We start from the raw sequence: 26,091 nt of genomic DNA, 5'->3' as shown, positions 1-26,091 counted from the left end.
GACTTTGCCAGGGGCTGCTACTTCTGCGTTTGTGGGCTGCAACTCCTATATCCACTTGTGCAGTGATTGGGCTTTTACATGTATGGCTGTTTTTATCCCGCTGTTTAGGCAACCTTACTCTGTTTTCAGGGGTGTGTATGCTGGATTTATTTGTGTTTCCACAAACCACTGACATGGATTGCAAGAACCTCAATATACATATATTTGATCTTTTGCATGGGTATGTACTGGAATGGGATTGAAACTTGGATATTCTGATTTATATTTCAACACTCTAAGTCTAACCATTCAGTTATCATGTTGTCATGGCAGGAACTCACCACAAGCATGGAAGTGAAGTGGAAATTAAAACTGAGACCATCATGAGAGCATTTTGGATCATATTTTCAATAGTGGGTGATTGAGACGAAGATTATTTGATATTTGGCTGCTGCTAAGGAGGTCTGTTTTGGACAAGGTTGTGCTCTATGCTTCTTTCATAGTATATCCTGGCCCGAAAGATACAGACACCTGCATTGTTGGTCAGAAATTTGAACAGCACTTACAATTTGAACAGCACTTCCTAAGATGCAGCTGTGAGGTGGGTGACCCTTGACTGTGTGGTTCCAGTCTTCACATTTGAGCCCATAGCACATTGGACTGGGGTCAGACACAGACCCAAAAATCCCAGTGATCTTTGCCTCTGAAGAGGTTTGAACCAATGTCCTTGTGTTTGACAGTCCACAATGTTAACAACTTCACTATGGTGGCTCACAAGTGTTTAGCCCCTTTAGTGTGAAAAGAGAGAAGAAAAAATCATAACATCTTTTTCTCCCATCAATCTCTGTTTCTGTCTGTCTCTGTTTTCAGTCAGTCACTCATTGCTGTGTACTGTGTGCTGGTGAGATAAAAATAGTGTGTGGAACTGTGGCAATAACAAAGGGTGTGTTTGAGAGTGGGAACCTTGTGTGGCAGAAACAGATTGTGCTTGTGAGAGAGAGTGTGGGAAATGAGGCAGAAACAGATCATTTATAACAGAGTGGATATGGCTAGGGGTGTTGGGTTTGGAAGGATGATTATTGCTGGGCTATTCAAAGTAAACATAACCTTTGCTATTGCAGATAAAATGAAAAGTATCAGTATGTTTAGCTGTTAAAAAAACAACAACATCTTACACCAGTAAGCATGTCTTTGTGTTATCTATAGATGGATATCAAACTTAGCACTTTCAATGTACAATGAGTGTTATATTTGGGTCTTTTATGTTTTACCTGTCCAATTTTCCCAGTCTTTATTCACCATTTTTTGCTGAGATAGCATGGAGATTTTGGAAAAGGGGCAGCAGATCTGTTAGGTTTCATCAACTGAATTGCTCAAATGCTGCTAGCATTTACAAGGGAGAGTAATGTTGATGTTCACTGAACATAATTATTCTGTTGTCATGTCAGAGACCATTGATTTACAGAACACAACTCTGCATGTTCATCTCCAACTATTCTAAAGATCTCACTGCCATAGCAGTCTCTATGAATACACTCAGCTGGCACAGTGGCAGTCATGGTCTTCATTGACCTTTTATACATATATACCCTTGGAGAGAACCCTTATAGATGATGTGTGTGTCGGGGGAGGGGGGGGGGGCTGGAATAGTTCAGTTGTTTGAACATCAGACTCATAATCCTGGGGTCAGGAGTTAGAATTCCCACTGAGCTGTTCAGTTCAGGGGGATTTTTTCCTCAGAGATAACCATGGTTGTGACTCCATTCTCTACAAGTTTTCCCAATGAGACTATAAATAAGAAATTTTTTTTATTGAGGTTCTGTATGTGAATGCATGTAACATCTTCCACACATGTTAAAACCTGTCACCATCTTTGGAAGAGAATACCAGTTTGGCTTGTTACAGGCAGATGGTATGGATGACACATAATGACTTTTTCATGTAGCTTGCATCTTCCCTGAATACAGAATGTAGCTGTCATAATGGTTGGATTAAATAAACAGTCCCACAGGCAAAAAACCCAAAAAAACAAGACACCCTGGGTGGTGTCCTGCCATTTATCTTTACATATATCTTGGTTCTAGCTCCTGTGAAAGGAACAGTTCAGGGGGACAGTGGGACTGGTTGTCAGTGGTGGGGGTGTGGCAGGTGGTCGTGGTAGTGAGTTTCAGTGGTTATAGATACACCACTGTCAGTTTGGCTTGTCATTTCTTACACCTTGATAAGAGAAAGGAGCTGTCATTCTGGCCGTACTGTGTGAAGTCACCCTGATGTTCATGACATGATGTTCATCTGGGCATTGCTGCTGTGTCAGTCATCCCTGTGTTCATGGCATGATGTTCATCTGGGCATTGCTGCTGTGTCTGTCATCTCATTATTCATGGCATGCTGATGTTCATCCGGGCATTGCTGCTGTGTCAGTCATCCCTGTGTTCATGGCATGATGTTCATCTGGGAATTGCTGCTGTGTCAGTCATCTCATTATTCATGGCATGCTGATGTTCATCCGGGCATTGCTGCTGTGTCAGTCATCCCTGTGTTCATGGCATGATGTTCATCTGGGAATTGCTGCTGTGCCAGTCATCTCATTATTCATGGCATGCTGATGTTCATCTGGGCATTGCTGCTGTGTCAGAATTCAGGGAGGAAGGTGGGAGAATGGTAAAGATTCTTATTTGCCAATACAGTGACTGTGAGGGTCTGTGTTTGATTCCTGCTCTCGCCCTTTCTCCAAAGTTTGACTGGAAAATCGAAATGAGCATCTAGTCATTTGGATGAGATGAGAAACAGAGGTCCCTTGTGCAGCACGCACTTGGCACGCAGAAAAACAGAGTGACACACACACACACACACAGTGACACGCACACACACAAACACACACACACGCGCGCGCGTGCGCACGCACACAAGCATACAAACACATGATACTAGATGTAAGTTTGGTGCTTTTGGCATTCTTTTTGTTTCCTCCAATCTGTTGATTGTCAGGTAATTGCTGTGGCAGTGTTAATGCTTTTTTCTCTTTTTTTTTCATGTTTGTTGCATGGTAATCATAAAGACTCAATGGCAATTCAAATCTAGTTTAATAAGTGAAATCATTTTCATATTATTTATACCTAATATGAACAGATTGAAAAAAACAGATCTGCTGGAACCATTAGTCACTGTTTCGGACTGAGGATGACTTGGGCTGTTGTGTTTATGTTCCATATATAGAAGGATGAGTAATCCTGTGTAACAGATGTTGAACTCTGTGTGTGTGTGTGTGTGTGTGTGTGTGTGTGTGTGTGTGTGTGTGCATAGTCTGCTAAGGTTCTAAAAAACTCAACGCAAATATTTGGTTGTCTACACTTTTATGCTGTTACATAGCATCAAATTTATTATTCACTTTGGGGACAAAAAAGTTTCTCTTTTTTACTGGGGCACATTTTTACAGGGGACTTAAAAGGAGTGTTACTGATCACCATAAATCAGTAAATGAGGTGTTGAATACCAGTTGCTATCATAGTTCTGATTAACATCATTCACCTGTGTTATTCATTGGGGCAGTTTCAGCCTTCCTTTGCAGTTGAAGTGCTGGTAGTCAATATCAGCATCATTATTGTCATCGGAATAGTATTTTACAGGTGGCTTGGACAGTTCAGTTTTTCAAACTGACGATTTATCTTATCAGCTGCAAATGTTTTACTAAATGATGAGCTGTATTAACCATAAACAGACAAGGAATTTTGAATTTAATATCACTCATTCAGTTTTTTTGCTCGTGTTTTGGATTAAAATTAATGATTAGTGTTGTTTTTTTATGTATATATGTTTGTATTCATACCTGCATTTGATGCAAAAAGTAATATATTCATACTTGAAGAAAGAAACATGCAAGCTTGCAGATATAAACACATACACACTTGTGGGTATGCGCATGCACACTATGTGTTTGTTTAAACATGTCCATTTTTGTGCATGCAGGTGAATGTATGTGAGTGTGTGTGTGTGCGCGCGCGCGCATTCATACATATCATACAGTGAGATAGATAGATTCATGAGCATCACAGATAGATTCATGAGCATCCCCCCCCCCCCTGCACCACCACCACCCTGCCCCCATCCCCCAGCTGGATGACAACGATGGTCATCATCAATCTCGATGGACACACACCACAATGAGATACCATGATTTCATTGTGCATGCTCATTGTTGCTGTTGGTTTTGAACTCACGGAAAACAAAAGTCCACCATCTAAACATCCCTTTGAAAGGCTTTTAGCAGCATGTTCTCTTTGTTTGTGTTTTTGCAAAGTGTTTGAAAAGAATAGCATCAAGCTCGATGGGCCGAGCCATTGACAGCAAACAGTGAGAGAGAGAGGGATGTAGTCAGATCGGCGGACCTCTGAAGTTATCTGCCACTGTCATCAGTCTATAGTGGGTGGTGGTGTGGAACGCAGCTGTGGAAGAGTGAGTTGTGCTGATGTAGGGAACTCTCATGTTTTTACATCCTCTGAAACAGAACTTTGATATTGGTGCTGTCATATCTGATTGGACATACGGTATAGCTGATTTTTGTGAGAGCTCCGAAATATTATTCCAGGTATTTCTAAACAGGTGACAGGGAGAGAGAGTCAAGGAGGTTTGTTTGGTGAAGGCTTGTCAATATTCATCTTTCTGCCTGCTAGCTTTGTGCATCTCCAGTGTTTGTTATTTGCTGACAGAACGCATATTATTTTTATCAAACACAATACTGATATTTTTTCTCTTCTGTTGCACTTGTCCTTTACAAGCAGTTGGTTCAGCAATCTGACTGTGCTTATCAGACTGGTCTTTGGGTCTTTGGAGAGTGTGTCTGATTCTGATAAGCAGTATGGATAGATCCGTGATTGTATTTAGTTATTATTGATGGACTCATATGTGTAGTATTTACATTTTACTTTGGTGGTCCAAATGTTCTAGTCTCATAGTTCATCATACATCCATTCAAACATCGCTGATGATATATATAAAACAGACATGTATTGATTTTAGTCCACTTGGATGGTCCTAACCAGGACTTCAATTCAGGTAAAAATCAATGCAGCAGCAACAGCAGAAACATTATGAACACCTGTTACATGGTGACATATAACTGACAGTTCTGAGATTTAGAACCCCTGATATTGTTATGTTGTCACATATTCATTTATGTGGATGTAGATGCATGTGTGCATGTGCATAAGTGTGTGTGTGTGTGTGTGTGTGTGTGTGCATACATGTGTGTTCTTGTGTGTGTGTGTGTGTGTGTGTGTGTACCTATGTGTGCAAACATGTGTGTTCAAGTAGTATTCTAATCAGGTCGATTTCATACAGGAACTGCATTAATTGGTATATTCTTATGTATATATTTGCATTTAGTGTATGTGTGCATGCATGCATGCATGCATGCGTGTGTGCGTGCGTGTGTGCGCGCATGTGTGTGTGTGTGTGAGTGAATGTGAGACATATAATTCATGTGTATAAGATGCAGTGTATCTGAACAAATACTTCACAGGGGCATGCACATGTGTACAGAATCACACAAGTATGAAAAATGGCCACCACACAGACACAGATGCACAGACTCACTCTCTCTCTTACACACACACATACACATTCAGGCACAGACACACACACACACACACACACACACACATGTGCGCATACATCCACAACTTATTTATAATTTTTTTTAAAAGCTGTGCAGAAAGACTTATTTTAAGCGTAATAGGAAAAAAAATATTAGAAAAACCCCACTACAGTTTGTAAAAATTCAGTTTGAGTACAGTCTCATTCAGGACGCTAAAGAGGTTGCTCACTTAACTATCTACCTTTAAGGAGGAAAACAAAGTGATTTATCAGCAGGAGGGACTGTTCCAGCTTGTGATCTGTAACCCCCACCCCCACCCCCACCCCCACCCTACACCAGTGAACCAGGAATTCAGCACATGAATAAAAGGCAGAAAAGAACCACAGCTGATAGCATTGGAATGACCACTTCTTATTGCCTTGCAGGGCAATGGTCTAGAGGTAATGCACAGGAAAAGTAAATTAGAGTCCACAGGTTTGAGTCCTGTACCGGGCCAGGATTTTTATTCTCTCCTTCATTAGACTTTGAGTGGTGGTCTAGATACCAGACTTTCAGATGAAACAAAAAATAAATTTTCCTGCACTTTGACAACTCACTCACCTTGGAGAGAGCTACCCAAATTTTGTTTGTGACAACAACAATAACAACAAGTTATACAATAGTTGCATCAAGATATTGGAGGGAGGCTGCTGGTTTTAGCTTTATTATGGGGTGGTGTTTAATTTATGTATCTATATTTTAGAAAGTGCAATGTTGTTCAAGCATAGTCTTATTTAGTTTCCATTTTGTTCATTTTTGCAAAGAAATAGATTAGAAATATTTTTACACACATGTGTGTACATATTTGTTTGAGCGCATAGGCATGCACCTGCATCTTGCATTCTCTCCCACACTCACATGCACACACACATGCACACACAACACACAAAAACACACATTCCTGTAGCATATATGATATACACAGATGCATGCTGATATGTTTGTGTGTCGTGTGTGTGTGGGTGTGTGTGTCCACCGATGTACCTGTGTGTGTGAGAGGATTTTAAAATCATTACAAAAATGACACTATGAGAAAAATTGACATTTCTAAGTGACTGCTAATATTCAGTCGGAGTTGAACATGGACAGATGAGGGCATCAGGCCTGCTCCGAGTACAGTGATATCCATTCAGCGCTTTGACAGTGGGCCAGTGTGGAAAAACATCTTAGGCATTTGAAGTAGGTCACACCAAACATCCAGCAAGAAATTCTCCAGTCTCTACCTGGAGCAAACAAACCTCCTGCTGATCCTCACAGCATAACACAGCCCACACTGAAACTGAAAGGAGGACTTAGAGAGAGGGAGAGAGAGAGAGAGCAAAATCCATTTGGGTATTGATATTAGTGTGCACAATAACAAGAATGCTTTTTTTCCCCACCCTGCCGTGTGGAACAAAATCAAGAAAGATAAGCACAGAAAAACAGAGAGAGAAGAGAGAGCGAGAGAGAGAGAAGACAGAAGAGAGGGAACAAGAGAGAGGAGAGAGAGAGAGAAAGAAGATGGCTGTTCAGCTGAAGACAGGATCACAGAGAGAGAAAGAAACAGTGGGAGGGGGTAGTGGGAGGGGGTAGGGATGTGGGGGTGCAGTGGAATTGGGCCTGTTGGGCTGTTGTGTGTTCCGTGACACCGAAGTGAGAATGATTAATTAATGGGACACTGGCTATGCTTGCTAATGAATACGCTGCAGCATTCTGCATGTGGGGCCCTTTTCTGAAAAAGCAAGTTCACAAGACACAAATGATTTTATCTTATTTTTGTGTCAGTATATATTTGTTAAAGATTAAAGATTTTTTTGTGAATGGTGTTTACAATAGGTAAATTGACCATGTCATCATGATTTTGTGTGTGTGTGTGTTTTTTTGTTGTTTGTTTTGCCTGGCATGTTCAGCCATAGGAGTGTGCTCTCAGACATTCCTCATTCATGCAGTCACTAATTGCACAAGCTCATAAATAATTTATGTAAGACAGGTAATCAGACAAATGATTGTGTTTGCATGCAGACTTGTAACCTCACTGTCAGAAGTACACATACATATGCACATACACACACACATGCACAAACACACACACACACACACACACACACACACATGCACAAACACAAATACTCACACACCAACTACACGCACACACACACACACACACACACCACACACACACACACACACACACACACACACACACAGAGACCATAAACACATGCAGATTCGTACACAAGTAATGTGTCAGTGTCACATGTACATGTACAAACAGTAGGGTTTTTCACCTTAGCTGTGGTCGGAAAATAAAAGAATATTGTGAAATCTTTGACAACAAAAGGTTTTGCTTTCAGTTGTACGCAGCATTGATGTCAGAAAGCGATGAATGATTTTTTAAAATTTGTATTAGGCAGATGGGGGAAAAAACCCAACCCCAACCCAATTATAAAGAAAAGGACAAGGTGTTGACATGGCTAATTTGACATGGCTTTCTCCTCCTTGTTGAGGGAATACATGTTGGAGGTGGGGAGTGGGAGCTTCATTCCTGGGCAATTAAAAGCCCTCCTGTCCTTCACTTGACAGGAATGTTTGGCGAAGGGATACAGGCACACACGACACCTTGACCCATTTCACAGCCAACATTCGACTCCTGTTTCTGTTGACTGGTGAACTTGCTGAGCAAGGGAGGGGGTTGTTGGATTTTGTCACAGTGGTGGGGAGACGGGGAAAGGGTCACGCAAGGAATACAGCCCTGTAATTTAAAAAAAAAATTCATTTTACTTTTTTTTTTCTTTTTTTTTTTGTCTTGTGAAATCAGTTATGATTTGCAGTTTACATTTACATCTTGAATGCTGTTCCATCACTGTATAGAAATGAATATATGTACATAGAAACACACAGCATACATAATGTGCATGCATGCACATGCATACAAACGGTCACCACACACAAACACATGTACACACACACACATCCCACACATGCAAGACATGCAGTTACAGACACACACACGCGCGTGCACGTGTACACACACACACACACTTAAAAAAAACATTTTTTATAAAATATAGTTTTAAATCATTGCTATTGCACCTTCCATTAAAAAAACAAACAAACAACAAAAACATTTATATCAAGCAGCAGATGTTCAGCTTGAAACTGAATTATCAGTCAAGGCATGTAATATGGAACACATTGTTACTAAAAGCAGTTCTTATGTTTGCATATACATGTATACATGCAATTTTATATAAACTATTTGCTGATTCTAGGAGTGAGTATAAGATAAGATAAGATAAGATAAGAATAACTTTATTATCTCCAACTGGAGAAATTTGGTCAGGTGCATTATCACAACATAGACAAGTAAACAACATGAGGACCATAACTGTAAAAGCCAACAACAGCCCCTACAAATATTACGAAGATACAAATGTAAAAAATATCACATACATCGTTTCATACATGCATCCACACATTGCAGGTAATAACTAGTATTCTTAATGTAAAAACAGAAAGAATTAAGAAACATTATTTGAATATAATTATAAACATAGCCTACTATACTGCACATTGATTATAATAGACAGATAAGATAAGAATAAAGATGAATTGCGAAAAACCACAACCAGATAATCAGCACACACCCGCACACACCCCCCACCCCCACCCCACCCCACACACGCAGATAACTTGATTAAACAAGAGTAATAAACATATGTTCTCAAATAAAAGCATTTCACATATTCGCTTTTAAAAACATTGCAATTATTTCAGTTATTTTATATTTCAAACTGAGCATTGGAAATAAGTGATCTGTGTGTTTTCAGACTCCAGGATGTCACGAGTTGATTCAGCATTTGTACGGACTGTGCAGAGAGACAGAACAGGATTTTACATCTGGAGGATTGAGGTATTCAGCCCAGCTCTTTACTCTTCCCAGCTTCTCATGCCAGTTTTCACACACAAATATACGAAGCTGAAAAGGTTCAAAGAATTTTGTATCCTTTTGCTCCGTTTGGGGCGTTGGGGTATACAGTAACAATATACATATGTTGAATCCCAGCTGGTCTCAAGCCAGCAGTGTCATTCAGAATTATGCATAAAAACACACACAGGTGCACACAAACACACCACACAGACACACACACACACACACACACACACACACACACACACAAGCATGCGTACACACACACAATTGTTCTTACTTTGTTTCCTTTACCTTAAAAAAAAGAAAAAAAGAAGAAAAAGGGCTGTATTTGAAAGAGAATGTGTGCACTGAAGTTTTGTAAGTTTTTGTGTGTGTTCTTGTTAGAAGGAAGTTTAGTTAGTTCAGTTGTACGTCTCTTTTCAGCTGTGTTGTTCTGGAGAGGCTGTGGAAGGTTGTGATCCATAATTTTTGTTATAAAAGAATATATCTGAAACAGATTGATGGTTAAAAGATTGTTTTTTAAACTTTTATGTCAAATACTGGAATGATGGCCTTGTGGTGACGCATCTGCCTAGGAAGCGAGAGAATCTGAGGAATCGACTGGACCTTGAGTGGTGGTGTGGATGCTAGTCATATGGATGAGATGATAAACTGAGGTCCTGTTTGTAGCAAGCATTTAGCTGACATAGAAGAACCCATGGCAACAAAAGTGTTGACTCTGGCAACATTTTGAAGAAAACTTTGATTTGATAAGAAAGCAAACACACTTGAGTGACAAAAATAGAAAGAAAAAAGAAAGGAGAGGGGGCAGGAGGGTGTGTGTGTGGGGGTGGGGTGGGGTGGGGGGGGCACTGCACTGTAGAGACGCACTCTCCAATGGAGAGCAGCCTGAGCTTGAATTTCACACAAAGAAATCTATTGTTATAAACATGAAACAATACAATACAATTACAATGCCATTACAATACAATGCAGTGCAATACAATACAACCACCACTAGTGAGTCGACCACCACCAAGCAAAGACCCTTTCGTGGTCATGCTGTGCCATCTCCCACCCCTTGTGTTTCATTTTTTAATTCAGTTTTGTTTGAATTCATTTTTGTTTTTGCCCTGGGGGTTGGGCATAAAGAAACATTCCACAGCCCTCATTAAACAGATTTATTAACATGCGCATGTAGCAGAAAAATGAAAGCAAAACAAAACAAAATACTTTGCCCTCAGGAAGATTTTATCTGACAGTCTCCATAACTTGAAGTTTTAGCATTTCAATCAAATTCCTGAGCGGTTCATCACTTCCAGTCCTTGATATGTTTTATGCATCGATAATTGAATTGGAAGGTCATCTTGTGTAGTGACTGCATATTCTGCTTAATTGGCATTAGCAGTTTTTACATTATTGATAACATGATCCATTCCAGATTTGCATGAAATAACAACTGAAAAAAGTAGTTCGTAAATGTTTGTCAGATTTGAGCTTGATGGTCCAAGAAATGTTCACATGTATTTTGCTAACTGTACCCATTGTAATCGATCTTCTCCTTGTAGAGGGGGTATAAACACAATTAAAAAGAAAAGAAAAGAAACATTACAGACCTAATGACATTTTCTGTATGTGAATATTTCATGATTCTTGTATGGTTCATATGTAGATGCAAACTGTATTGTGGCAAGTATGCTACACAGTTAAGTGTTTTGTAAACACTAAATTCTGAGGCAATATTTTATTGAATTGTATTACTCCTTTTTGTCACAACAGATTTCTCTGTGTGAAATTCAGGCTGCTCTCCCCAGGGAGAGTGTGTCGCTACACTGAGGGCGCCACCCTTTTTTTTCCTGCCTGCAGTTTTTTAATTTTTTGTTTTGTTTTTCCTATCGAAGTGGATTTTTCTACAGAATTTGGCCAGTGACAATCCTTTTGTTGCTGTGGGTTCTTTTACGTGCTTTTACGTCGGTTTATCATCTCATCCAAATGACTAGCGTCCAGACCACCACTCAAGGTCTAGTGGAGGGGAAGAAAATACTGGCGACTGTGCTGTGATTTGAACCTGTGCGCTCAGATTCTCTCGCTTTCTAGGCGGACGCGTTACCTCTAGGCCATCACTCCATTAAACATTAAAAAACATTAAACTTTATTTACGTTTTGTTCAGAATTTACAAGTCGTGCCTGTTCCAAAAGAGTGCTATGGGGAATTCTACAGAGGTGACTCCTACATTGTGTTGTCGGTGAGTTCTTGTGAAATGTTTATTTGATTTTTAATCCGAAAAGTGGTATTTTATAATCAGTTACCTTTCATTTCAGTGATTTGATCATAGAAATGCACAGCACATTAAAAAAACACACCAAAAAACAAACAACAACAACAACAAAAGAAAGAAAGAAAAAGAAAAGACACAGACATTTGTCCAATGTTGATTACATGTTGAAGGGTTTAACATACTACTTCTCACATGCTAGCAGACAGTGTTGTATATCTTTTTAACTGCGACAGAACAACAGTACTGTTTCCTTGGATTCATCTCTGACCAAAACATACTGTATTTTTCATCTAAATCATTATTTCTCAGAATCTGGAATACACATATGATCCACTCAAGACTGGTTTATTGTTAATACACAAGTACAGAAATTACCTGGTAGAGTTAGACAAGTGCAAACAATAAAATAAAATGCAAATAAGCTAAAGCTGTGTAAGTTAGAGTAAGTTAAGATAGTATGATCCAGCATTCATTGTGCTTTTCTTCTTGAGATCAGTGTTATGGCTCAAAGCAATGTATACTGTTTTCATAGTCTGAGCAAGTTGTGCCTGAGAGACCTGAAACAGCTTCAAGGGTAACACACATAAGCTATTACATCTCTTAATTCTAACTTCTCAGGATTCTGTGTTTGGATCTAATATCGGATCTTGTGTGTGCAACTTACTGAAGTAAAATATGTGTTAGTGTGTGTCTGTGTATTTTAAATCTGATGTAAACAAAAACTAAAACTTTTCATTGTGTGCTTGAATTAAGATTTTCATTGCAGATTTTTTTCATACTTTTTTTTAGTCAGTATTACTTATGTCATATTTGCACATGTGTGAGTTTGCTCAAATGCACAAGACCTGAATGTTAATAGAGGACTATTGTGAATTATGTGCTCTGTGTGTATCTCATTAAAATATCACTTCTTCTCGTAATTAACATCGGTTTTTAACCGAAACCTTACCTTTTGCAAAGAATGGAAAATAACTTCTTATGAAAAAAAAGGGATTTCCAACATTCAGATCCAGTTCTGAGCTTTTCTGTTGATGCCTTTCAAACACTCATCATAGCATTATATTTAGTATTACAGATGATACAGAAAAAAGTATACAGAAATATTCATTCTAGATTCTAGATTATTTGAGGTCTGAATAAAGAAGTTTGATCTGGATAAAAAGTTAGCAAAAAATCCAGTCCTTTAAGTGTTTGTCAGAAATCAGTAATCTTGCTTTTTGTGAACATTATTACTGTATTTGTAAAGTTTGAAAAGTTCTCATCTTAGTTTTTCTTTTTTCATTGTTGTCTGTTTTGTTAAAAAGCTGTGAATCCCTGGAAACTCAGATTGCAGTAATATGCAGTAATATGAGACAATAGCTAATCAGTAAAAAAAAAAAACCAAAAAAAACAAAAACAAAAAAACAACAACACCATCATGAATTTGTATTTACAGGCTTCACAAAAAGTTAAGGTACAGTTGGATTGACCAGTATATGTTTCTCTGATTTTTGAATCAGTGGTTACCCCTGAAAACAGAGTATGGCTGCCTACATGGCGGGGTAAAAACGGTCCTACACGTAAGCCCACTCATGTACATACAAGTGAACGTGGGAGTTTCAGCCCATGAACAAAGAAGAAGAAGAAGATGAAGAAGAATTAGTGGTTGACATTCTTCTGCACGTGACTGTACTTGTTCTGATGACTAGGTTAACTTGAATTGTCTCAGTATTTTATTTGATTATTGCATTAAATATCTGCCCAAAATGAAATGATACGGTTTATCTGTCATAGTTTGGCATTTGTTTGGAAAATTAGTCATTAGCTTTTTGTGAAACCTGTATATGATGATCATGTGATGTGGGAAATGTGAGTGGTCTTTATCTGTTTTTGTGAAGCATGTATGTTGTGTGTCATGCTATACTTTTGTTGTTGATTTTTTGCTGTTGCTCTTTGGTTGTCTGTAGCTCTCACTGCCTGGTCAGAATGTGAAAGGCCCAGAGGCTCAGGTAGACTGAGGGGTAGTTAGTGGAATGAGACTCTTTTATTTCATTCAGTTGTTTCAGTTTGTTTATTGGTACCTTGTACTACAGCTTAGACAATGGCTTATATGTTTCGGTTAATTTTTCTTCACAGTATAAATCTCTTACAGGGTTGTATTATGTTGGTAATTGTATCGCTTACATTACAGGGGCGGTTGCTGAAAGTTTTATCGAGAGATAGAAAACCTCTTTAGCTTTTTTTTTTTGCACATAATTTTTTTTACGCTGAAAAAATGCACTTGTATGCTTGTGCAAAGGGTTATTCTGTTGGGATGAATGTTGCATAGTTATGCTTGAATGATAAGTTGTTTTTTTTAAAATAATTTTTATTCTGCCAATCAATGAAAGAAACTTTTTTTTGCTCTGCAGAACAGAGGATGTTGATCATTGTCTGCAGCTTTGATCAGCATTGTGCTGTGGAGTAATAGTTTTTAATACAATGATTTGAACGAATGATAATATTGTTAAGTGTATTGTTGTCAGAAACATTTATCTTTCATTTGTGAACATAGACACACACTGAAAAAATGTTCGTTTTTAATTAGGTTGGAAACATTGTTGACATGGAGCATTCTGTTTTACCCAGTCTAACCCAAGGTTTATACTACTGTTCATAACATTGAATGTGCAGTGCCCCTTGTACATGATTCACTGACAACTTTTTGATTATTGTGGCCATGATCTGAAAAAAGATCTGTACGTTAAATGTAACCAGTCTGATCCAAACTCATTGTAGAATAACCTCGAGTTTGAAAATGATTTATTGGCAATCTGAAAATGGTGATTTGTGATTTTTGGATTGATTACTGAATTTTTTTAAAGTATGTTAAAGGTGTAGGGGTTGTGTGGGGATGTTGAATCTCCCATCTTTCTTTCACCGTGTAAGAGCAGAGAGAAAGAACCTTTGTACTTCAGCAATGTGCTCTGAAGGGTTCAGAATCCCGGTTGGTTTGAGACCAGCAGGGTTTTCATTTGGACTGCTGCCATTAATATTTACTTCATTGTTTCTTTAGCAGGTAGCAGCGTATTACAAGTGTCGTGCTGTTAACAGCATACACTGTTGACATGACAGAAGAGATAGTTGATATCTGAATTAATTTATACACAATTATCTTGAAACAGCGCAAACAGTGCACACAAATTTTAAGTTTTGCCACATGGGGAGAGCAGTTTTTAGCTGTAGTAGTGGCTGTGTGTGTGTGTGTGTGTGTGTGTGTGTGTGAGAGAGAGAGAGACAGAGAGAGAGAGAGAGAGAGAGATTCATGTCCCTGTCAGTATGTTACTAACTTCACACAGTAATCACATCAACTATTTCATGGCAGCTTTCTCTATGGATTTCTAAAAGTATAATGGAACTGGCAGAATTTCTGTTGTACTGGTTACACAATATCTATCTAATCTTGAGACAATAGCCTGGAAAAAAAGATAGCAGAACAAGAAAATATGTTCATTAGCCCAGTTTAGATCAGGACACTGTTGTCATGTTTTGGTGTCCATTTGCATGCATGATATACAAAATAGGTTTATATAATTAGGTTTATATGATTTAAAAAATCCATGTCAGCTAACAGTTCTCGACTGTTGAGATGTTTCATTTCAGTTTCAGTTTCAAGGAGGTGTCAGAGTGTGCAACAGATCCATGTATGCTATACCATATCTGCTGAGAAATAAAAGGAGCACGTGCCTGATCTTCGCATGATTTGTTTATTTTGTTTTCTTTAATTTTACTGATTTATTTATTATTCATTTATTATTATTTTTATCTTGGACAGTCTCTGAAGCCCTGATCAGCACATTGCTGAGATATTTGCTTTTCAGATGTGTTATGGAAATGTCCACATCAAGTCATATGTACACATTCGTTGGGTTTTTCGATGGACTTACGTCCATTTACAGCCATATACATACTTTTGATCGCAGTCTGTTTCCCAGACCTCCTTAAGGTCCATGTAAAATCAGCAGAAAATGTTTGTAGAGCCCATGATATCAAAGAAACTAGCTGTGCAGAGTAAATAATGAATTATTGAATGAATGTGTGTGTGTGTGTGTGTGTGTGTGTGTGTGTGTGTGTGTGTGTTTGAGCAGACTGTTGTGTTGTGCAGTGTCTGTCTGTTTGCAGCATTTGTTTTGCGAGGTTTAGGTCTGGGCGTGCATGTGATTCAAGGATTAATACATGTATAAAACATTTGCCATTTCTGATGTGTGGAGGAGGCAGTAAAAATTATACCAGACATTTTTCATGATTCAGCAACTCAAAATTTACTCTTTAAGATTTGGTGTTAGGGAGGCATTAGAAGCACATGTATTACTATTAGCATTACTAACTCATTATCTGCCATGAAGATATGTATTGAAGTAATCAAGTGAACTGGTGCTTTTCTTAAAAAAGCAAATTGTTGGATTTTTTTGTTTTGTTTTGTTATTAATTTTTGTATCACATCATTTAAGATATCTTTTAAGCTTTTTGTGTTATGTGCCTGTGGTGATGGTATTTGCCATAAAGTAGTCAAACTATCTTTCTTTCTTTATTTATTTAATTTTCATTTTGTTGATAAGTTTTTTTTCTGTAAAATGTTTAATAAGGTAGATATTATGTATTTTGTTGACAATGTGACAGGACATTTAAGTTGGAATTGCAGCTGCTTGCACATAAGTTGCATGGATCATAATGCATGGTTCAGCCAGAGAGAAAAAAAAGGTTCAGTGGTTAGTGTCACAGAGTGACAGTTGACCATGGATTCAGATCCTGCTAGATGCGTGAATGTCATGAGACTGTTACTGGCACCATCTTGACATTCTTTGTCAGAATGCCGCTCTTGAGATGTGGAAGATAGTTTCTTTCAGATGATTTCTGGCCATTGAAACAACCAAAATATTGGATGCTTCTCTTGATACATCTGTTGACAGGAATCCTTAAAAAATAAATGATTACCGGTAGATTTTAAAAAGCTATGAATTGTTCGGCATGCCTCATAGACATGATAAAATATAGAATACCACCACACTACTCCATTGTTCTCATTGGGTACTACTCACCTAGTTCTCTCTCTCTCTCTCTCTCTCTCTCTCTCTCTGTGTGTGTGTGTGTTTGTGTGTGTGTTTACCCAGTTTTGTAAAGTGCCTAGAGCCCTGTTAAGAGAGTAGGCATGATATAACATCACATTACCAGCATTATCGTTGGTATCATTATAGAACTGCAGTGGTTGTCTGCATTCTTTAGATATCAGTGCAGACTGCTGCTGTCTGTTACAATGTCCTCTCTGGTTCTGGTTCTCCACCTCCCTATCCCTGTAAACTTATTTAGCTTTGCACTGTGTGCATATGTGTGGTACATAGTTTTACTGGAATGAATGTCCACATTATTTGTATTTGTTAATACTAACAAGTTGTAGCAATGCATGCATGTGTTTTAATGCATAGCAGTTATATTTTGTCAACAAGGAATATTGGTTGGGTTTTTTTTTGTTTTTTTGTTTTTGTTTGACTGGGATTATGGTGAATCAGATTATGATGGGATGGCATGTAAAAGCAGCATGCACATATGGGTGCACACACACACACACACACACACACACACACACACACACACACACACACACACACACACACACAACTCTCTCTCTGTCAGTCTGTTTGTCTGTCTGTCTGTCTCTCTTATCTCTCTCTATTTTTTGTTTGATTATATGGTAATATCAAGAGAGGAGATGTGAAATTATGAATCTTCTACACTTTTAGCAGGCTCAGAATCTTAAATTCTTACACACTACAGACAAGTAAAGTGCATTCACATTTCAATGAAACAGATTCACTTTTAACTCAGAGCAGAGAAATTCTCTTTTGGCACATTTAACTGCAACTAGATACCATCATTGTCAATATGTGCAGTTTACAGACAATTTTCTTTTATGCTGTACTGAAAACTGAGTAGCTTGTATGTTTGCATCGTATCCTCTAGCATTTACAGTTATTCAAAGTAAGGATAGTTCACTTTCTGTTTGGTTTCCTGTGGAATCTGATTGTGTACTTTTTTTGAAAGTGCCATGTCCAGTTTTGAAATATTAGCAAGTTTTGATAAGGCACGTAATGCCCAGGTTTAAAAAAAAAATTAAATGTTTGCGAATTGATCATGTAGTTAATGCCTAGTTTTTACATGTTTGTGATGTTTTGATTGTGTAGTTAATGCCCAGTTTTAAATGTCTGTGATATTTTGATGGTGTGTGCTGTTTATTTCAGGTGAAGGAAAACAAAGGCGGGGCTTTTGATATCCATGTGCACTTTTGGCTTGGTGCTGAAACGTCTCAGGTAAAGAGGCTGTGTGCTTGAAAGATGGAGAGAAAATGTGTACCAGGATGTTTGGAGAGAGGCTGGCGAAAGAAGTTGGAGAAATATGACTTTGCATATATATATATATATATATATATATATATATATATATATATGTACACTGTGCATTTAAGTTTTAGACCTATGTATCTGAGAAGGCACACAAGACTATATGAGGGTAGGGGGTGTAGGGATGTTTAAAGAGGCTTGTTTTTAAGAGTTTTACATAATTTGATAAATGTCATGCTTTCAATGCTTTACAGCTGCTGTATGCAAGAAGTTGATAGCAATGCATGTTTTTGTTCTGAATCGATCTGACATGTCTCTTGAATGGGTGGGACTTCTGAATGTCCAGCTTCTTTGGATACAGAATAGAGAATACCTTACTGTTTCCAATAAGAGAAATTAATTTTTGGTGTTGAACTCATAAACAGTACATGATATTCACACTCAGTCAGCATGTATACATACAACACATACAAATCTTCAATGTTAATTTGAAATAAACAATACATACATTAATCATAGTCATGCTCATGTAATGAAACATAGACATGTAATTTGATGATGGAGTCTCCCGTCGGTCCGAAGGATGATTAGACAGGCAGGCTTACCTGTCGGTGTGTGTCCTCATATGGGAAAAGAGGCCAATTCTGGATGCGCAGCACTTCCCACAGGTGTTGCAAGGGAAAACGTCTCCAGAAGTTGAGCCCTGCTCCCTTCGCACACGCTTCTCCTTAATGGCCAGTGTTCTCTTGTTTTCAAACGTCTTTATGCCACTAGAGCACAGCATCCTCCAGCAAGAGCAGTCAAGGGCATCAGTTTCCCAGGAAGTGATGTCTATGTCACAGGCTTTGAGGTTTGTCTTCAAGGTGTCCTTGAAGCGCTTGCAGGGTCTTCTAAGTTTACGGTGGCCTTCCTTCAGCTGGCCATACAAAAGCATCTTTGGGATCCTGCTGTCTGTCACGTGGACAACTTGTCCTGTCCAGCGTAGCTGGCACTGGATCAGCAGGCTTTCAATGCTGGGCAGGCTGCTCCTCTCTGGGACCTGGAGGTTGGAGACCCTGTCTTGCCACTTTATGCCAAGGATCTTTCATAGGCATCTCTGGTGAAACTGCTCAAGTTGTTGAATGTGACAGCAATACGTCGTCCATGTGGTCAGCACAACAGCTCTGTAGGTTTTGATTTTGGTGCTGAGCCTGATGCCTTTATTGTTCCACAGCCTGTTGTTGAGTCTGCCAAAGGCGGAGCTGGCCTTGGCGATGCGCAGCATCACTTCTGCATCAAGGGCTCCGTTGCTGCATAATTATGGTGCTGCCCAGGTAGCAAAACTTGTCGACTGACTTGATCTCTGTGTCATCGATCCTGATTGCAGGTGGGGGGGAGGCACTGGCGTTCTGTAAGCTAGCTGGTTGGTACATGGACTCAGTCTCGCTGAGGCTGATGGTGAGTCTAAAGCGCCTGCAGGAGGTTGAAAACCTGTCCATAATGAACTGCATGTCCTCATGGGTGTTTGCAGCAAGCACACAGTCATCAGTGAAGAGAAACTCTCTCAACAGTGCCTCAAACACCCTGGACCTGGCATGGAGTCGCTGCAAATTGAAAAGTTTGCCATCTGTGCGAAACTGAATGTAGATACCCCGGTCACAGTCTTGGAAGGCGTCAATCAGCATGGCAGAGAAGAGAATGGAGAACATTGTGGGTGCCAGGACGCAGCCCTGCTTCACTCCATTTATCACAGACATGTAATTTACAACAGGCTATTCAACAGTATTTGGAATTTAGATGTCATATTATATATATACATGAGCACATAGTTTGTTGAGTCACATCAGGAGATATAATTGATTTAAGAGCTGAATTGATTTTTGAGTGTTGTCCTCAGGCAAAATTCTGTGGAAGAAATCCACTCTCATAGGTACACAATAAATATGCATGCATATGGTGCTGGTCAGGCATCTGCCTAGCAGATGTGATATTTTATATGGATATATCTGAATGCAGTGATGCCTCCATGGGAAACTGAAACTGTTATGTTGGGCAGGATGAGGCAGGAGTTGCTGCCTACAAGACAGTGGAACTGGATGACTACCTGGGGGGATCCCCAGTGCAGCACAGAGAGGTGGAGAATCATGAGTCACAGCGCTTCACGAGATACTTTCCTCATGGCATCAAGTTAGTGTGTGTGTGTGTGTCATCAAGTGTCAGTGCGTGTGTGTGTGAGTGTGTATGTGAGTGTGTATGTGAGTGTGCGTGTGTGTGTGAGTGTGTGTGTGTGTGTGTGTGTGTGTGTGTTTGTACGTGCATGCGTGCGTGCATATATGTGTGTGTGGATGCGTGTTGTTTATTTTCACTCTCTTCTTTCTTTTTTATTTTTTTTTATCTTTCTAACTCTTTCATTACTATCCTACCCCTCTCTGTTTATGTCAAAATGAGAAGGAAAGACAGGTAAGGTTATAAACTAACTCAGCACTTTTTAAAACATATGTAATGATTTGGTTCTACTGTTGTGTCAGAAATGTCCCAGTGTTAGGTCATGAATTGACTCAGCAGTTTTAAGAACAGGTGTAATAGTTTGGTGCTACTGTTCTATCAGAAATATCCGAGTAAACTGGGAACACTCTTTTAACTAGCTTGACAATTTTTTTTCTGCCCCATCATCTGTGCCATTTCAGTGGCATTACTCCCACAGTACATTCTGAATCCCCCATACACAGCTGCACTCAGGTGCATTTGTCGTAGACCCAGTGCTGGCTTGACAATCATCATTAAACTCTTTCCCACATTCGCAGATATACTGATAAATGTAATTTTGACACTGTCTTTGTGTGTAAACATAGCTGTAGAAACATGAGAGTTTTGGAGTGTGTGTGTGTGTGTGTGTGTGTGTGTGTGTGTGTGTGTGTTTGGCACGTGTTTGTGTGGTGTGTGTGTGTGTGTGAGTGTGTGTGTGTGTGTGACTTTTGCTGTATTGTGCTGAATTGTGGAGTGTGATTGACAGAATCAAGGTGGGAGGAGTCAAGTCAGGCTTCAATCATGTGGAACGTGGTGTCTTCCAGCCTCGCCTTATCCAAGTCAAGGGCAAGAGAAATCCTCGATTTTCAGAGGTTTGTGCTCTTCTCTTCAAACAGTTTCAGTTTCTCAAGGAGGTGTCACTGTGTTCAGACGAATCTATATATGCTACATCACATCTGCTAGGCAGATGCCTGACAGCAGCATAACCCAACTTGCTTGTCAGTCCTTGAGTGCATGTATATGTACTGGTGTATCTATCAGAGTGGATTTCTTTTACCGCAAAGTTCGGTCTATTGAGCGCACTGGTATATAAGCCGCACCCACTTGATTTAGGAAAAAATTTAACTTCATACATACATAAGCTGCACTGGCTTATAAGCCACACTTATTTCCGGTACCGGAACACATACTGATACTACAGAAAAGCTGTCAATACTGTAGGTTATGAAATAAACACAAGCGGGAACAACACAAAGAAAATCAAGCGAAAATACTGCTAGTGCCACAAAAAAATAAAAAAATGAACTCAACGAAAATAAGATCCATAATTTAAGGATAGTCACATTTATTCAACGCTATCCTGCTACTGAATCCACTGAAATCTTCGTCTTCAGTGTCCGAGTTGAAGAGAACCAGCACAGCTTCTTCTGCCATCTTGTCACTGACTTCAGCCTCGCTTTCACTTCATGAACATGAACGCAAAGTGGAGGTTGCTGCTGGTTTGCCACTTGCACTGTCGTCTGCTAGGTCAATCGTCTTCAATTTGAAGGCTGCATCATAGGCATTACGTCGCGTTTTCGGCATGATTAGGGTGTACGCTTGAGCAGAGTAGAACCTGAATGCTGATCTGAAGGCTTTAATGTGTGGGGATTTGATTTATAAAACGTGAAGTTAGCACACTATCGTGAAGCTCATCCAAAAATTCATGGACAGAAATCATGATTTTGGTGAGTTGAATGGCAGCTAAGAATAGACGAGGATGTGACACTCCCGGGATCGTTAAAATTCTCAAATAAGCCGCATCACTGTATAAGCCGCAGAGGTTGAAGCAGGGGTAAAATGTCGCGGCTTATAGACCGAACTTTATGGCACAAAATTTTGCCAGAGGACAACCCGTATGTTGCCGGAGTTTCTATTTCAGCATGCCAAGTGAGTGCTGCACACAGGACCTTGGTTTACTGTCTCACCCGAATGACAAAACGCTCAGTTTGATTTTCCAGTCAAGCTTGGGAGAAAAGGCAAGAGCAGGATTTGAACCCAAATTGCCATGGACACTGTATTGGCTGATAAGTGTCTTAACCATTCTGCCACCTTGCACCTCACCTCGCTTCAAACATGACAGAATCATATGACAGTGAAGTTGTAGCTTTAGTTTAATTTGGGAGAAAAAATAGTTTTATGAGATGAGTTGTGGAAATGAATGTGCTTGCATTTGATGGAGAGCTGTGTCATAGTGAAATAGGGGAATCCTGCTCATGGCAGGATAGATGTGGGTAACACTGGTTTGCTTGTTTAAAAAAAAAAAATTGTAATGTTGCTGCTTCAATCTGGTATTATATCTTTTCCGTCTCTCTGTGTTATGGCATTCATTGTTGTTGTTTGCTTTTGGTTTCATACTTTGGAATGGTCCTTCTGGTGGAAAAAATTTGACTGAAAATGGTTAAAAAAAAAACGTTTTTCTTCTTTTTAAACTTTTAGAGTCAGTATTGAGAAAGTCTTTGTCTGAAATATTTTCTTTTCCTGTCTTTTTTTCATTATGATGTTTTTAATGTACACTTTTGATTTTGTGAATGTACATTGAGGATTGTCTCAGAGTTAAAATGCATGTCTCATAAATGCCCAACTCAGTAAACGCTACTCACTGAATCTTTGGCTTAAATTTCCCTGGAGATACAGCACACCCAAAGAAGCTGGGAAACCCAGCAAATTCCCAGCCACAAATGAGACACATCAGACCTGTTCAGAACAAATAGTCACATTGAACTTGCCATCAGTTTCTTGCACATAGCAGCTGAAGTGCAGTATGATAATGAATGTGAAATTTATAAAATGAATTTAAATCTTTGTGCATTTCAGTGGGAATGGTTCAGAACAAACATTCAGTTTGAATTTGTCATAAACGTCCTGAACATAGCAATGCAGTGAAAGTGTGAGATTTATCAAAATAATTTTTTTTTTTTTTTGCTGCCCCATCATCTGCATTACTCCCACGTCACTCATTTAGATTCCCCCATACATGGCCACACTGGGGTTCGTCCGTCACAGTTCTAGCATCGGCAGTCCACATGGAACCATCGATGTTAGGTCACAGGAGGCCACACACCAGAGGAGACCCTGCACTGTTGCTGAGTCACTTCCGTGGTGTTCAGTGGTGCCTGTTCTGATTTAACGTACGTAGGTCACCACCTACTATGGCCCCTACTAACGACAATAATGGCTTAGTCGCAGAGCCAGACTGAGTGAGCGTCCCTCCCAGAGTGGAGACTGTCACCACATCCCTCAAACAACAGCCCCCCATGAATCTGCCGACACTGAAGACCTTGACAGGACTCACCCCAAGCACAGAAGTGGAGGGGTATCGAAACTGAGGTCACCATGAGAGCTGGGCATGAAAGGCCACAGACTTTGAGACTGTTTTGTCTATATTGATGATGATGGAGGAAGAGGATGACGATGACGATGTTGCTATGGAGGTCCATTTTGGTTTGGGACTGCGTGACAAGGCTGTACTCTATGCTTCCTTTCATAAATATATCCCATTGTTAACCAGGCCCGAGAGATACAGACACTTGCAGTGCTGGTCAAGTAATTAGAGCAGCACACCAAAAGACGCATCCTTGAAGTGGATGACACTTGACTGTGTGGTCCCAGTCTCCCCATTTAAGCCCACAGCACACTCAACTCTGGGCAGGAGCCAGCCATGGGCCGAAAAACCCACCTCTGCTGGGATTCAACCACGCGTCCTCCCAGCCGTCAGTCGGCAACGCTAACCACTTTGCCACAGCAGCTGGTTATTATCAAAAGAATTTAGATTTCTGTGCATTTCAGTGGGAGTGATTTGCGTTTATATATATATATATATATATATTTTTTTTTTTTTTTTTTATTTTTTTTTTAATTATTATTTCTATTTTCCAGTTGCCTGAGATAGACTGGGAGCTGATGAACAAGGGGGACTGTTTCATTCTGGACTTGGGCTTCATTCTTTTCCCCTGGATGGGATCAGCGTCCAACCGGGCAGAGAGGATGAAGGTAGGAGCCTTCTGCCTGACATATATATATATAACAGTTTCTGTTGTTGAAGATGAGCATCATCAGCTGTTTTTATATTTCAGTGACAAAACAAACAAAACAAAAAACAACAACAACCCAGCAACAATAACATTATTGTTTGTTTCTTTTCAAATATCACAGTTATTGTAATTGACATGATAAGCATATTATGTTTTCTTTTTATCCTGATGACAAAAAACAACAATATTCTGTTGTTGTTTTCCTTGTTTTGACAGTTTAGAAATTTTCTAACAATATTATATATTTCTGACAACATTCTATTTCTGCTTCTAACAATTATTTGTTTTCTAATTTCTTACAATATTCTAATGGTTTTAAAAGGAAAGACTGGAAATATCCAACTAGATAATTCACCAAATTTTCTTCATTTCTATTTCTGTTTGTGTGTGTGCATGCGTGTGTGTGTGTGCTCATGTACGTGTTTGCATGGGTGCACATTAAAAAAAAAGAATTGTTGATTCCCAAGTTCCAAAACTTCAACAGAATTAGGTGTAATTCATTAAGTTATGCAGTCAGACTGATCAGTTTTTCTTTCTCTTGCTCAAGACTTAAGGCTGTTTATTGTCCATACCCAGGTACAGAAATGGACTATTCAACATGTACAAGCACGAAAATAAACTGTAAAATGTAAATAAACTAAAGCTGACTAAATTACAAGGAAGTTAACAAGTCATCACTAGCAGACATGAGATTTCCAAGCCTCAGCTGGTGAAAGTTGATCACTTTACAATAAAAAATGTTCCATCTTTTCAGACCATGGAGCACTGCCGCAAACTTCGGGACGAGAGGGGAGGCAAAGCCAACATTGTTGCACTGGATGATGGACAGGAGGAGAAAGATCTGGATAATGATGTAAAACCTGTGAGTCTGTCCCTGTCAGCGCTGTGGCTTGAGGTGTTGTTGTTGGTCATCGTGTTTGTTTCATCGCTTTCCTTGATTGCTTATGGTTTCGGTTCTACTGTCCTGCCAACAGTTCAGTATAGCTAGCTGGCTGAATAGCTGGGTAAAAATGGTCAGATTTGTGCCAGTTTGCTTGTTGAAATGTGTGACCAGCAGAATAACCCAATGTGCTTAGTCAGATGGAAAAGAATAATGATAATAAACATAAAAGTATATAAGATATAGTGTAGGGAAAGAATAGTAGAAGGCAAAAAAACAATAACAGTGGTCATAGTATGTGGGTTAGGTGGATGAATGCATGATGAGAGAGTGACTGCGTGAGTCGTCCAGCAGATGACACATATAGCTTCAAGATATAAATAATGTATGATATTATGCCTTCCATTTCAGCCACGGATGGCAAAGTTGATCCTAAAATGAACTATTCACAAAGATGTCTAGAAGTGAAGAAAGAAAAAAGAAACAGTGGTCTAATACTCTGGGTTGGGTTGATGAATGTATGATGAGAGAGTGGCTGTGTGAGTCGTCCAACAGATGACAGTGGATTTTGTTTTTTATATTGCAAAGTGCATGACAGATGATATTATGGCACAAATTATTCAAGCCTCTGAACAAACAGTACCATTGTTTAACATAATGCCAGTCCTGTTGAAAGTACAGTATTTCTTCACTGCTAGACATCTTTGTGAGCAGTTCATTTTAGGATCACCTTTGTCATCTGTGATTGAAGTGGGTGGTGTAATACTATAAGATATT

The 26,091-nt window shown here is 39.2% G+C and overlaps 1 protein-coding gene across 3 annotated transcripts in view; it reads left to right on the top strand.

Moving 5' to 3' along the window:
• LOC143285113 (advillin-like) overlaps positions 1-26,091 on the top strand; it is a 59,313-nt gene that overhangs the window by 7,126 nt on the left and 26,096 nt on the right. For 2 of the 3 annotated variants that reach the window (XM_076592337.1, XM_076592351.1), the window contains exons 2-9: positions 9,421-9,503; positions 11,675-11,749; positions 13,729-13,770; positions 18,037-18,105; positions 20,171-20,301; positions 21,128-21,233; positions 24,280-24,393; positions 25,189-25,296. In XM_076592337.1, the coding sequence (XP_076448452.1) occupies positions 9,421-9,503; positions 11,675-11,749; positions 13,729-13,770; positions 18,037-18,105; positions 20,171-20,301; positions 21,128-21,233; positions 24,280-24,393; positions 25,189-25,296 (728 nt within the window). The remainder of the gene's footprint in view (positions 1-9,420; positions 9,504-11,674; positions 11,750-13,728; positions 13,771-18,036; positions 18,106-20,170; positions 20,302-21,127; positions 21,234-24,279; positions 24,394-25,188; positions 25,297-26,091) is intronic. The other variant, XM_076592343.1, reaches the window with a different exon arrangement.

The sequence above is a fragment of the Babylonia areolata genome, chromosome 1 (assembly GCF_041734735.1).
Source record: "Babylonia areolata isolate BAREFJ2019XMU chromosome 1, ASM4173473v1, whole genome shotgun sequence".
NCBI classification, from domain to species: domain Eukaryota; kingdom Metazoa; phylum Mollusca; class Gastropoda; order Neogastropoda; family Buccinidae; genus Babylonia; species Babylonia areolata.
This window is presented reverse-complemented; position numbering and strand designations above follow the sequence as displayed.